Source organism: Bos indicus, chromosome 8 (genome assembly GCF_029378745.1).
Source record: "Bos indicus isolate NIAB-ARS_2022 breed Sahiwal x Tharparkar chromosome 8, NIAB-ARS_B.indTharparkar_mat_pri_1.0, whole genome shotgun sequence".
Classification (NCBI taxonomy): Eukaryota; Metazoa; Chordata; class Mammalia; order Artiodactyla; family Bovidae; genus Bos; species Bos indicus.
Window position 1 is genome coordinate 62333396 of NC_091767.1, and position 14302 is coordinate 62347697.

The 14302-nt window shown below is 51.6% G+C and overlaps 1 protein-coding gene across 1 annotated transcript; it reads right to left on the reverse strand.

The window, feature by feature from the left end:
* Positions 1–540: 540 nt before the first annotated feature.
* IGFBPL1 (insulin like growth factor binding protein like 1) lies at positions 541–14046 on the reverse strand. Its single transcript, XM_070794789.1, has 4 exons — positions 13524–14046; positions 3514–3623; positions 2719–2835; positions 541–794 (listed from the first exon to the last, which is right to left on the reverse strand). The coding sequence occupies exons 1-4, from the start codon at positions 13969–13971 to the stop codon at positions 645–647; spliced, it is 825 nt and encodes a 274-aa protein (XP_070650890.1). The 5' UTR covers positions 13972–14046; the 3' UTR covers positions 541–644.
* Positions 14047–14302: the final 256 nt, after the last annotated feature.

Genomic DNA, 14302 nt, shown 5'->3' on the forward strand with positions numbered 1-14302 from the left:
CTCCCCCGTCCCTGGGATTCTCCAGGCAAGAACAGTGGAGTGGGTTGCCATTTCCTTCTCCAACCCATGAAAGTGAAAAGTGAAGGTGAAGTCGCTCAGTCGTGTCCGACTCTTCGAGACCCCATGGACTGCAGCCCACGAGGCTCCCCCGTCCCTGGGATTCTCCAGGCAAGAACACTGGAGTGGGGTGCCACTGCCTTCTCTGCTAACTACTTGCAGAGCTACACATAAGGGAACAGAACCAGGAAGCTCAGACTGTCTCCTTTGTGCGTGTTTTCACCCGGGCACCATCACAGTGACAATGTCTGCCCTCTCAGCACCCTCACAGGGCAGACTTGGAGGAAATATTCCATTCAGCCTCAGAAACAGAAAAAAAAGAAAATTAGTGGTCTCTTTCACCTGGACACCCCTAATGTTCATAGCTCTTGACTTGGCATGCTAGTGGGAAGCCCAGCATGATATGTGTGTAGACCACACCAGAGTCTACCTGCCAACTGTAATATGTTCTGCTCTTGGTTTGCATTCCTCTGTTTCCCTCGATTCAGTATTTTTCTTTTTATTTATTATGCATCTTATAACTCATCTCAACCTCTTGTGACAGAGGTGTACAAACTCAGATGACTCGAAACACACACGTGCCCCCATCATAGGCGGTCATCTGGAGCTGGGAAGCGGGGTGCTCTGTACTGACTCCGATCCACCACGGTCACCGTGCCATGCGACTGGGCCTCCCCGACTGCGTTGGCTGAATGGCACTGGTACACCCCCTCGTCTTCCTTCCTCAGAGGGTTGATCTAGAAGTTAAACAGGCAAGTTTGTATAGTCATACACGACACAGCAAAATCACTTACTTAGTTCATAATGATCCTGAACACTTATAGCTTTTGGGAATAAGACAGAGTTCACCCTCTTATTTCTCTTCTTGTCTTGGCTGCTGAGACAGAGTTAAACTTCCTTCTCAGTACCCTCTGTATCCTGGCTCTCATTTTAATGTTTCCTGCAGCCTGCCCTTTACTGAGAGCAACCTGGTCCTTTTATTGAAGGTGATAGGTATAGATTCTAAGGAAAATGTGTGTGTGCTCAGTCGCTCGGTCATGTCTGACTCTTTGTGACCCCATGGACAAAATAACACCTTTCCCCTGCCTCTCCTTTTAACAAAGCAGGGGAGTATGTTACATTTGAAAAAGCCATGGACCCAGTTGCATCCTGAGCCTCTGAGCTGGGTGGAGAAGTTGCCAAACCTGGCAGAGATGGGAAGGGAATCAGAAGGGCACTCTGGAGAGCCCATCTCACACCCCTGCAGAGCAGATCCACAGCAGCGCCCTCTTTTCTTGCTTTCTCTCATCAGAACAGCGTCTCTCAACTGTGAGTCCCTACAGACCTGAGAGGGTTTATGCACCCTGTCTCATTTTGATCCCATCATGGCTGAAGGGGAGCATCATTATCCTCACATTACAGGAGACTCACCAGTAAGTCACAGATGTTAGGGTCACCAGACATGATCCAGTCCAAAGCCCCCTTTTTATGGCTGTGGACACTGAAGCTCAGGGAGGTAGAGTGACTAGCCCCACGTGGGCCCTTATCTCCTTTCTCCATCACCCTTTCAAACACAGGACATTCCCTCTTCTCAGCCACACCGCTGCATGTGGCATGGGAGAGCCCTGGAGGAGGATGGGAATGTGCTGTCCACACCCACCCGGCCCCCAACCCTTACTACTCCCTTTATCAGCCGTGTGGTCTTAGTCAAGTGTATTTGTTTTCTATGGCTCTGTTACACATGACCACATGCTTAAAGGCTTAAGACAACACAAATTTACTATGTACACCTCTTGAAGTCAGACGTCCAAATGGGTCTCAGTGGGCTAAGGTCAAGGTATCAGCAGGGTTGCCTTCTTTCCAGATGCCCTATGAGAAGCATTCTAGAGGCTGCCTGTATTCCTTAGCCTGTGGCTCCTTCCTGCATCCTCAAAGCCAGCAACAGTAGTTCATGTCTTCTGATACTGCCATCTCTGGCTCTCTCCTCTGCCTCTCTTTTCTACATTTAAAAGACTCCTGTGATTGTATCAGGCCCACCCAGATAGCTCAGGATAACTTTATTAAAGTCAGTGATTAATAACCTTAATTCCATCTGCAACCTTATTCCCCTCTTGCCATATAACATATCCACCAGTTCCAGGGATTAGGACATGGACATCTTTCTGAGGCCATATTCTGCCTACCAGTGAGATCACTTCTGCTCTCAGGCATTAATACTACCTGCCCTGCTTTCCTCACAGTTACTGCAGAGCCCAGGGAGAAATGGATAAGAACATTTGAAAGTTGTAACGTGACACAGGAATATAAAAGGTGCTTTATAGGGGCCAGTCAATAACAGCCAGTGAAGTGAAAGTTACTCAGTCGTGTCCAGCTCTTTGTGACGCCAAGGACTATACAGTCCATGGAATTCTCCAAGCCAGAATACTGGAGTGGGTAGCCTTTCCCTTCTCCAGGGGATCTTCCCAACCCAGGGATCGAACCCAGGTCTCCCGAATTACAGGCAGATTCTTTACCAACTGAGCCACCAGGGAAGCCCAAGGACACTGTAGTTGGTAACCTATCCCTGCTCCAGCAGATCTTCCTGATCCGGGAATTGAACCGGGGTCTCCTGCATTGCAAGTGGATTCTTTACTAGCTGAGCTCCCAGGGAAGCCCATGAGTATCAACAAATGAGATACTCACCAAAACCCAGGCCGTGGCCTCATGGTCAGAAGGGCCCCCTTGCACCTGGACAGCTATGTTGGTGTGGTCCCCAGGCAGCTCCTCCATTACCTGGGTGCCCTCAGGAGACCGTGTGACCTACAGAAGGCAGAAAAAGCAGGAGTGATTTATAAAAATCGTTTCTGAATAAGGACCACCCCACAGACATCCTCACTGTCTTCACCTCCTGGCTGACTTGAAGGCTGAGACCCTAGTATCTCATTCCTATCAAACATTAGTTTCTTCTTAAGCCTGAATATATGTACAGACAGCACCCCCTGCTGGACAGCAGAGATACAGACATCACCACCACCAGAATTTCATGGCCCTTTTCAGGGCTGTTGAGATAAGGAAACAACATAGGCTGTGCTCATCTCCATCTCTCAAAAACTGAGCTGCAGGAAGATCTAGTTTTAGGATAGGATCGGGTCACCTTCCACCAACAAAGTCTTTCTAAAACCCAGATCCCGTAGAGGAGGCTCTAACTTCATCTCAGCTGACCCAGGCTAGATAAACAGCAGAACTTCCTGGACAGCTGAGTGGCAAAGGGAGCAAACAGCCACACCCCTTCTCTGGGGAGAGCTTTGGGGTAAAAGTTTTAAATTGTAAATCTGGAGGCAGAGGAATTAAACATATTTTTTGTAATCCTCCAACTCACATAAGAGATAAACACACACACACACACTTAAAAACATTTATACCTTCCCCCAGCCACACACACACACACACACACACACACACACACACACATGCAGAGAAGTTCTTGGATATAAATACCTTCCTCCATGTGACAACTGGGGTGGGCACAGCTCTCACCTCACAGGACAGGTACACCTGTGCCCCGGTGACATTGTGAACACTCTGGGGTGGGGTGATGACCACAGGAGCTGGGAGAAAAAGACAAGGGAAGACAACCTTGACCCTGGCCAAGCCCTTCACCTCTAAGATCCCCTGCCTGCACATAGCATCTTGGGGCAGGTGAGATCTCCCCACACGGAAAGGACACACTCAGAGGCAAGGAATCCTAGAAGGGAGTTCTCCTTAGACCTGAAAGGATGCCTTCATTTCCTCCTTCATTGCCTCTGTTCTACCAACAGGAAAACAGGGATCCAGAGAGGAAAGACGACTTCTGTCTGTGGTCTCATCAGACTCCCTCCCAGGACCCCTCCCAGGATCCCTCCCAGCTGCCATCTGCTTACAGCTCAACTACACGACAGGGTGGCAGGCTCTGGGAGGGGCTGCTGTCTTCTAACACAGGCGAGGCAGAGTCTTCTAACAGATGGGCTTTTTTCCTTCTGCATCGAGGGCGTTCAAAGAATAATGCCACAAACCACAGCTGCCCTCACCCCCTGCTGAGACCCCCTGCGATTCAAGATGCTCATTTGCATATCACAGGCTCCACCAACCTCCCCATCCCCATCCCCATCCTCAAGGGCAAAACTGCAGGCACGGATGCTGAGCTTCGCTGCTGCCAGAGAAAAGTAAATCAGGGAATTGGGCAATGTGGTGCTAGGCTGCCAGGACTTTACAGAAAAGACGGAGGGCGTGGGCTTGCCAGGTGGGACGGGAAAGCATATGGCATTTGAGTTAGACATTCTTTTTTAAATGCTTATTTTCTCATTTATTTGGGTCTTAGTTGTGGCACTGGATCTTTAGTTGCGGCACGTGGGATCAGTTCCCTGAACAGGGATCAAACCCCCAGCGCCCTGCATTGGGAAAGTCACTGGACCACCAGGGAAGTCCTGAGTTAGATGTTCTTAGCTGATACTCCACACTCGTTTGTCCTTCTTCCTGTGGCCAGCCCCTACTCTGCTTACACTGGGCCTAAAAGAATTAAGCCCAGCTGCCTTGGCCTTCAGGCCCTCCATCTGGGCCTCAGCATGCTTGCCTGCCCTGCCCTGCCTGTCCTCTGTTTGGGATGCACCGCAGCTGCCCATCCTGAGGGCCTGGGGGTGTGTCCTAGTCCAGTACCAGGGATCTGCCCACTTTGACCTGCTGAATCTCAGCCTGCCTCACAGTGCAGATGCTTCATCTGGTCTCACCAGCCTACCCTCACAGCTGAGGCCAGTGTGGTCTTGGGGAGGTGCAATGTGGAGGCCTGGCCAAGAGAACACTCTCTGCTCAGGTTTGCTGTCTGTAAGATGGGGATGCGTGTGCGCTAAGTCACTTCAGTTGTGTCCGACTCTGCAATACTATGGACTGTAGCCTGCCAGGCTTCTCTGTCCGTGGGATTCTCCAGGGAAGAACACTGGAGTGGGTTCCCATGCCCTCCTCCAGGGGATCTTTCTGAGATGAGGATAATACCCCCTGTGTCACAGGACTGTTGAGCTGATTTTAGTACATGTTGAGTGTGAAAGTGAGGGTTTAAGGTAGCACAGTGTGCAAGTGCGGGGCAGGGTAGGCCTGTCAAACAGATGACTCCGCAAAGAAACATGTGACAAACAAAAGAGTAAACACATTCATCCCTGGGCATCAAATTGCAGAGTCCACGGCTCTTGGCACTTTGCCTGGTGACTGATGGACATGCCCTCTGCCCTCCACAGGCCAGCCTTGGAGAAGGAAAGGGCCTTTGCCAGCCGAGGTGAGGCTGCAGTGAAAAAGGAGAACAAAGGGAGAGAGACAGAAGGCTGGATGGAGAGCATGGAGGGAAGGAATGAAAGGGTGCAGAAATGAGACAGGTCTGGACCCTCTAGACAGACTAGGAAGCAGACCCTGTCGAACTGATGCCAAAAGATCTCTGGGAAATTGTCTTCGAGCTTCTTATTTCAAACTGGAGAGGCCCAACTCCCCAAAGCATGTGCCTGACGGTCTGTGATGGACTCATCTAGCCTCCACTTGCATGCCCCCAGTGATGGAGAGCTCACTACTTATAAAGCCAGGCCCTTCCATCCTTGACTCTTCTAGTAAGAAAGGTTGTCCTCACCTGGAGTTAAAACCTGCGTCCTGTAACTCCCACCTATCAATCCCAGGGCTGCCAGGAGCCCTATGGAGCCCTGGTTACCTCAAGTGGCCTCCAGTAAGTTGAATACAAATGCTGCTCTCCTCACCCCAGGCTGTTTTCTTCCCCCTCAGGCCGATCAGCTCACTCCTTCAGCTGTGACCAACCTCTCTAAGCACCACACCTCTACCCACAACCCCGAGTGTAGCCAGTCCCCCGAATAAACCAAGGTTCCAGGCTTCTAACATCACCCGACACACCCCAGCCACCTGCCAACCACCACAAAGAACCACAGCACCCCTGCTCTATGGCAGAGACCCATCTGCAATGGGCAACAAAGACAGTCTAATTTATTCACATCCTCCTGCCAGCATCGCCTCCCCCGGAGCCCAAACCAGTCCTCAAATGGCTCGCTGTGGGAACAATCAGAACTGCATCTTATTCTAAAGCCCTCAATAGATTCCAAAGGGACACTCAATCAACATGTTTTACTTCCGTTCATGTAGAGCCATAAATTTTAAATGAGATTTCATCAGTCCCTTTCAAGCCTAAATGAATAAGCCAGTAAATCACATTTCATCTCTCTCTCTCCTTGCATTTCCCTCTTTTTCCATAATTACAGTTAAAGACCGTCTTGGAAATACTGCCTTTGCCAATAGTTTCAAGCCAGAAAATAGCATTTCTTTTCCAAAAGAGCCCACTGCTTTTGGCAATAAAGCGACATTCAAGCTTTGATTTATTTTTAAATGTATACACAGTACATTCATTCTTTCTAGTGTACAGTTCTAAGTTTTGACAAATGCATACACCGTGTAACCACTACCATAACTCAAGATATAGCAGTGTTCAGTTATTTCAAAAAATTTCCTCCTGTAGCTTAATCTAGTTTTAATTTAAACATATCTGATTTTAAATTTAGAGATTTTTTTATCCATAATGGCTCTTTAAAATCAGCCATCATTATCATGATAGTGTGTGTGTGTGTGTGTGTGTGTGTGTGTGTGTGTGCGCGCGCTCAGTCGTGGCCAGCTCTTTGTGACCCCATGCCGTAGCCCACCAGGCTCCTCTGCCCATGGGATTTTCCTGGCAAGAATACTGAAGTGGGTTGCCATTTCCTGCTCCAGGGGATATTCACAACCCAGGGATCGAGCCTGTGTCTCCTGCACTGCAGGAGAATTCTTTACCACTGAGCCACCTGGGAATCCCATCATGATAGTAATAATGCCACCCTTCTGCTTACAGCGGTAAGCCATTTGATCCTTCCAGCAATCTCCCCAGCTGCCATCTGAGGGAGCTAGCCAGGGTTACCCAGCCTTACACAGCAGGGTGAGACTATGAGCCCAGGGGGCTCAGTCCCATAACTTCCTGCCTTCTCCTGAGATGACACTTCCATGTCCAGCACCCTCTCATCTTCACACCAGTCATGGGAAGTAGGTGCTTTTAGCCCCACTTAACAGATAAGAAATCCAAAGCTCAGAAAGGTGAAGCACCTGGGGGAGCAAAGATGCAAACCTAGGCACTCTGATTCCATTAATTCCACATGAATTTTAAGGGTGAAACATATGTTAGCCGTATGCACTCCATCCCAGAATAAGAATGAGTTCCTAAGGTATTGTGTTGGGGGCCCCCAAGACAAGTCCCAGGATCAATGACTTGCTACGAGGACTCATGGGACTTGGCACAGTTTATTCATAGTGGGATTTATTACAACAAAGGAGACAAAGCAAAACAGCAAAGGGAAAAGAGATTCATGGCACAAAGGCTCAGGAAACCAGGAGCACGCTTTCAGAAGCCTCTCCCAGTGGAGTCACAGAGGATGAGGCACTTAATTCTCCAGCACAACCTGTGACAACACATATGACAGGCCTCTACCAAGGAGGCTCACTAGACACTCAGTGCCTAGGGTTTTTACTGGGAGCCAGTCCCCTAGGCACCCTCTGCCTGCTGCTGCTGCTGCTGCTGCTGCTAATTCGCTTCAGTCGTGTCCGACTCTGTGCGACCCCAGAGACGGCAGCCCACCAGGCTGCCCCGTCCCTGGGGTTCTCCAGGCAAGAACACTGGAGTGGGCTGCCATTTCCTTCTCCAGTGCATGAAAGTGAAAAGTGAAAGTGAAGTCGCTCAGTCGTGTCCAACTCTTAGTGACCCCATGGACTGCAGCCTATCAGGCTCCTCCGTCCGTGGGATTTTCCAGGCAAGAGTACTGGAGTGGGGTGCCATTGCCTTCTCCGCACCCTCTGCCTACTACATACCAAAACTCCAGACTCCCAAAAGGAAAGCAGGTGTGCAGCATAAACCATGCTGATTGTACAGTTCGCATGCAGTGAGTGACTCTTCTCAATTCTGGAGATGGTGGGATGCCTCCACACATCCAAATTCTCAGTGGGCCTTTCCAAGGATAACAGTCTCAGGCCCGCCACATTTACTCTTCTGCACAGAAATGAGACCCTCCCAACATCACCCCAGGGAGCAGCTCTTGTGAAGATACCATTAAATGGGTGGTGTGTCCACATTTACTCTTTTCTGCACAGAAATGAAACCCTCCCAACATCACCCCAGAGAGCAGCTCTTGTGAAGATACCATTAAATGGGTGGTGTGTCCGTAATCCTGGCAGGATGCTCCCAGTCTTACTGCTCCCAAGGGCTCACTGAAGTGTGGCACTGAGGCCCTGCAACTCGTGACTGCCCTGGGAACTCAGGCTCTGTCCTGTCTCGCCCACACCCCAGTTTCTTCTTCTTTAAAATGGGCACAGGAGTCCCTTCTCCCCCCGCTGCCCTCTGCATGGGCTCCTGTGAGGACAATCACAAGAATTCCAGCTTGCACAGAAGGACCTGCAGATTCCACAGGGTGTGCTACCCCAAGGGTAGTCTGTGATGATGCTGAGACTCTCTACTGGCCTTTGGGGAGTGGGCTATCGGTGGGCCCTTCCCCGGAGGCTCCCAAGGCCGTGGTCCGCAGCCCTCTCTTTAGAGAGCCCAGCCCACTGCCGCCTGAGCTGCCACCCTTCTGGAAGAGCCAGGGCTCTCCTCTCCACCGGCCTTTGGCAAGAGTCACGTGGCTTTCAGGAGTGAGGATGGTGCCTGGTCAGCCCCGCCTGGGAATCTGCTGGTTTTGTCTCCCTAGCTCTTCCTTGCTAAACACTTGCTTCCTTCTGCTCATGTCAGCTACTGCCCTGGAAATGCTGGGATGGTACAAACTCACCCATCAGGGAACAGACTAGTCACCCAGGTGTACACCCTCGGAGGCAGCACAGAGGGTGGGCAAACAGTACTGTGCGTGTGTGCTCGGTCGCTTGAGTCGTGTCTGAGTCTTTGTGACCCTGTGAACTGCAGCCCACCAGGCTCCTCTGTCCATGGGATTCTCCAGGCAAGAATACTGGAGTAGGTTGCCATGCCCTCCTCCGGGGATCTTCCCAAACTGGGACCCGAACTTGGATCTGCCTGCGTTTCCTGCATTGTAGGTGGATTCTTTACCCACCGAGCCACCTGAGAAGCTCAAACACTACCAAAGGAAACCCAAATGCCCCGGGGGTCTGGCCGCCAACCACCGGGCAAGTTGCTAACAATTTTCTCCTTATCTGCAAATGACAATAATGACCATAGCCCCACATCCTCCGGGGTAAAGGGAAAGAATGGATGTGACTGTGTTATTAACCTTGTGGATCTATAGAAATGAAAGGGATCGATATTATTACTATAGTGTGTGGGGAGCTGTCCCCCCACCCCATGGACTGAGTATGTCCTTGATGGCTGGAATAAAAGATCTTTCCTAATGCCTCCAAGATTTGTCTAAAGTTAATGGTGCTTGGGAAAGAAAGAATATCAAAAGTCATCTCCCAGGAACCCATCTGCTCATATGGAAAAGCACACAACCAAAGGGTTTAATAATCAGTGCACTGAACAGCCCTGATAATTTATGCTAATAGTCGCATTACATGTGGAACCAGAAACAGCTTAATCCGACTCCCTGCAGTGTGCGCCTCAAGCCCCCTCCCTCGGTATGAAAGGCTTTTGAGCATGAGGCCCCCTTCTTTGTCCCTCTCACAAAGTGGCATTCGCTGCATCTCCTGGTTACCTGGTAACACAGGCCTTGCACAGACTGAGATTTCTAAGTGGAGATGGAATTTCAACCAAGGCGAATTTTCTAAGATTTAGGATCTCAATAGCTCACTGATGCTTCAGCGGCTTGGTTGGCATGGTACCCCATTCCTATCTAATGCAGCACTCAAAACACGACCTCAACCTGCTGTCTGCAGGACCCCAACCTCCTCCCAGTGCTAGCAAACGATCAGGGTACATGGAACAAAGCAGCTTTTTAAAGTAATGATAACAAAACACTAACATCACCACCACCTTACTGTTGAGAAACGGAACCAATACCTCAGTACAGAATGAAGGTTCACCCCACAGAACGGCACGCCAGTTCCGCAACGAGCCTGCCCCAGATGACTCTGGGTCTCATCTCCTCCGCCAACCAGCCCACTGGGTATTGCCTATGGGTCCACTGTTCACACTCGCCCCAGGAGCTCCTACCTCCTTGCCTTGGTTTATGCGGTGCCTCTCTGCCCCCGCTTCTCAGCCCAGGAATTTTCTACCCATCTTTCAAGCTCCACTCAGCTGCTTCCCCTTGTGTGAAGCTATCCCTGTTCCTCTGAGGAGCCATCACCAGGTGCTGAAACGAGGTACCAGCAGCGAGCCTTGGAGGGGAAAAGGAAGGTGGATTCAGACTGAGAAACTAAAGATTCAAAGGTAGCCAGTTTGCAGCACCTTCCTCATCAAGTTGCCAGCAGGTTATAGATACATGACTCCATCTGAAAAGAGTCAGGAACTGGAGCCCCACCTTGGCCAGCAACCAGTCATGTGACTCCAGGAAACTCTCTTCTACCAGCCTTAGTTTGTCCTTCTATGAAGTGGGAGTGAGACCTGGCCAGGGTAGTTGTAAAAAATCAAGAAAGAAGATGGAATGCAAAAGTGATTTCCAATAGCCAAAAATTATTTTTATGTTGGAACCCAGTGAGTCTTCAATGCATGTGTGTTGATCACAGGATTACTCTCATAATTCGAATTTTGGGGCATTTCAGAGCATAGGAGGAAAGGTCAGAATTTAAGCCTGAAATCACACCAGAGGTATTTGGGTACGAACACTTCCCACACTGCGAAACCTAATATTTCTGGAGGCTTCATTCCCTTAAAGTCAGGTGCTGGTTTACTGAAGGCACAGGAGAGGACAGGGGAGGGGTGACTTTATTGCCAATATTGAAGCAGAACAGCTGCTGCTCTGACTCGATCTGTTTCCCGTCAAGCAGCGAGGTCCCCAGGGACATCGTTAAAAAGTGCTCCTGCCATGTTGTCTGAATAAAGGCTGGCTCGAGGGCAGCACAGAATGAGGTGCCATTTTCCCTAGCTGAAAAGATCCCTGGTTCACACCTTCCTGCTTCACCAGGGCCCAAGAGCAGGGGCCGCACAAACACTTCAGGACAGAACGCAATGGGATGATAGTGCTGGGGTCTGGGTAGTGGCCAACGACACAGTCGCTGGTAGGGAAGGAAAGCTAAATTGTGGGGAGGCCTGACGCCTGTCACTCCTGGGATCGTTAAAAGCAGCTTCTGAATTACTTGTGTTTGGCTCCATAAACATCTTTACTCCCGGGGCCTGTGCCTGTGGTGGGCTCAGAGCCCACAGATCAGAGTGAAGGGGCTGTCACATTTACTTGTCATTTGGTAATTTTCAATGAATTAGGGGTACGGGACCTCCATCTGCCCACACTGTGGTAACCATGGCAACCGCCACCTGCCCGACTTAATACTATCAAGTCCTGTCCTGAAACAGTGCTGAACAGGGTGCTGGGGACCTGGAAGCCAGTCAGGTTTTACTGGTCACCCTGGTCACCCTGGATGAGTGCCCTGCCCCAAGGGTCTCGGTCTCCTCCGTATAACAGTAGATTGGGTCTAAATGCCTTCACGGCAGCTCTCTCTTAGAAACAGAGTGCCAGTCCAGGGAGGAATCATTTGAGAGCATCAGCACCGGTTAGTCTGGAGACCTGGTCAGCATTTCTCATGTCTCCTGCGTGTGGAGTGAAAGTGTTATCTGTCTGGAAACAAAGAGACTTGCCTCAGCAGAATTAACTGCTGAGGAAAGTAGATTGTAAAAACAGATGATAGAAAGAAGAAGGAAGGAGACAGGGCTGTTTAAATGCCACAGGGCATAAACAAAGGTTCGAAGTGGAGGGAGCTCAACAGTAACTCCACAGGGGCTGACACAGCCCCTGGAAGGTCCCAGCCCAAAGCCGCACCAGGGAAGCAACAGCCAGCTCTCTCCTCCACCGGGAGCCCCAGTGAGGAACAGCCAGCAGTGACTTGCCTGTGCTCTCCGGGCTGCCTCAGACTCCACAGTGGGCAGCACATTATTTCCAAGTTTCCAGAGACAGGGGCCTTCTTGCCTCATCTCCAACAAGCCACTGGGTCTCCTGGACTTGAGGGCATCTAAATGGGATTCTTGGTGAAAGATAATACTTACTAGAAATTCCAAAGGCCGTCCCCCACCCCCAAGGCTTCCTTGTTGCAGCTGAAGTCATGACACTGAATGAAGCATTTAGGTCTGCTCTTGGGTCTCCAGTCCCAGGCCAGAACCCCAAAGTTGGGCCTCCTTGCGACTCCTCTGGCACAAGCTCACCTATACTCTCCACTTCCCCCTCCAGGCCGCCTAGACAAGGGGCATTTCTCCAAAATCTAATGGCCCAGCAGGGTGCTTGACTGGGCATCCCTATACTAATATTTTGGTTTGTTTCTGTTTGGTTTTGAAACATTACATGTAGAAAGTGAGCAAATACGAACGCATAAATGGCTTTATTGTGATGTTAATGAAGCTTGTGTTTTTAGGTCCCAAGCAATTAATCATTTTCTATTACTTTACTTGAAGTGAAAGTGAAAGTCTCTCAGTAGTGTCTGACTCTGCAGCCCCAGGGACTATACAGTACATGGGATTCTCCAGGCAAGAATACTGGAGTGGGTAGCCATTGCCTTCTCCAGGGGATCTTCCCACCCCAGGGATCGAACCCAGGTCTTCCATTTTGCAGGCAGAGTCTTTACCCTCTAAGCCACCAGGGAAGCCCTTACTTAAAGTGGAACAACTTACTTAAAGTGGGACCCTCCAAATTCTATAAACTTCAGTCTTATAAAACCTGGGGTCTGCTTCTGATGGCACCACAATCTCTTCAGAGCTTAGGTCTCCCAAGGTTTTACCTGTCCTGGGCGAGATCTTCCTCAAGATTCCCCGCAGGGCAGGACTCCACACTCACTGAACCCCGGTGCCCTAATCCCCCGGACTCCAAGAGTCTCAATCTGCAGCTCCAGCTCCTCCTCCTCCTCCTCCTCCAGCATCTCCATCTGCTCTCCCTCTTCATTCACACAACCCACCCCCGTCAGGTCCAAGGTGGGACCCCAGGGAGCTGGACCCAGCGGGAACACCCTGCTTCCCACACTCTCAGTCTTTCGGAGGCAAATATGCCAGACCTGCAAACAATTGTATCAGTAAGTATTTAAGTACCAAAAGGGACAGCAGGCTCACCAAAATTACGACCAGCTCTGTGACTGGTGACTCCAAGGGCTTGGTAAGAGAGGGTTCAGGATGTGGATTCCTGAGCGCCACCCCCCCCCACCCCCGCAGACACACCCCTCACCCCCGTCTCCTTGAGTAACTGTCCAGGTGAGAAAACTGACCCCATAGGGAAAACTGAGGCCTGGGCAGAGCTGTCCATCGCTGTGCAACAAAAGATCCTTCACCCCACTCCCCAGAGGGTCAGGGTCCCTCTTTTTCACCCGCCCCAGCACCGCGGGGCAGAAGCTAGACTCACCAAATTCGCAGGGGCCGTCGCGCGCCTTGTGCAGGTGGCCAGGGAGCGCGCGGGGCGCCTGGCGGGCGCGCAGGCGCAGCGCACAAACGCTGGGGTACGACCGGCCGTCCGAGCCGCAGACCGAGCCGCGCTGCGCGCACACGCAGAGCCCGGTGCCCTCGGGCGCGGCCCCCGCGGCGCGGCTCGCACACACGAGCCCTGGGCCACAACGCGCGCCGGCCCGGCCCCCGCAGCTCGCGCCTTCGGCGCCCAGGCAGAGCGCGCAGCAGCCGCACTCGTCGCGCGCCACGATGCCAGGCACCGGGCAGCGCACGGGCTCGGGACAGCGCTCCGGTCGGCACGGACCGCACTCCGGGTTTCGTCCGCCTGCGCTGCGGAGCCCGAGGCCCAGGGCTGGCAGCGGCTGCAGCACAAGCAGCAGCAGGAAGAGCCCGGGTGAGCGTGGCATGGTCCGCTCCCGGACGGCACTGGTGCCTCTGCTTCGTGCTTCTCTCTGCGCGCGCTGCGCCGCCACCCCGCCCGCCCCGCGACCGCTGATTGGCCGGGCCTGCACCGCCGGGCGCCAGCAGTCGGCTGCCCGGCTGAGACTAGCGCAGCGGGTGGGCTGATGGCCTGGCCTGGGCTCTGAGATGGAGGAGTGTTCTGAGATCCGCTCTTCGACAACCATTGGGCTCTTGGAGATCCCGTAGGGGCGGGAACTTGCCCAAGGTCGCTCTAGTAGAGCAAGGATTGAATATACAATCTCCGGATCCAAGGCTGGCTCTAAGTACTGTGCCCCT

What these genes read in the sequence shown, in the direction of transcription:
- IGFBPL1 (XM_070794789.1), bottom strand. Translation starts at nt 13,971, where the DNA reads ATGCCACGCTCACCCGGGCTCTTCCTGCTGCTGCTTGTGCTGCAGCCG. An exon ending in CAGTTGTCACATGGAGGAAG is followed by an intron (nt 2,836 to 3,513) that starts GTATTTATATCC and finishes TGCCTTCTGTAG; the next exon opens with GTCACACGGTCTCCTGAGGG. An exon ending in AGGCCACGGCCTGGGTTTTG is followed by an intron (nt 795 to 2,718) that starts GTGAGTATCTCA and finishes TTTAACTTCTAG; the next exon opens with ATCAACCCTCTGAGGAAGGA.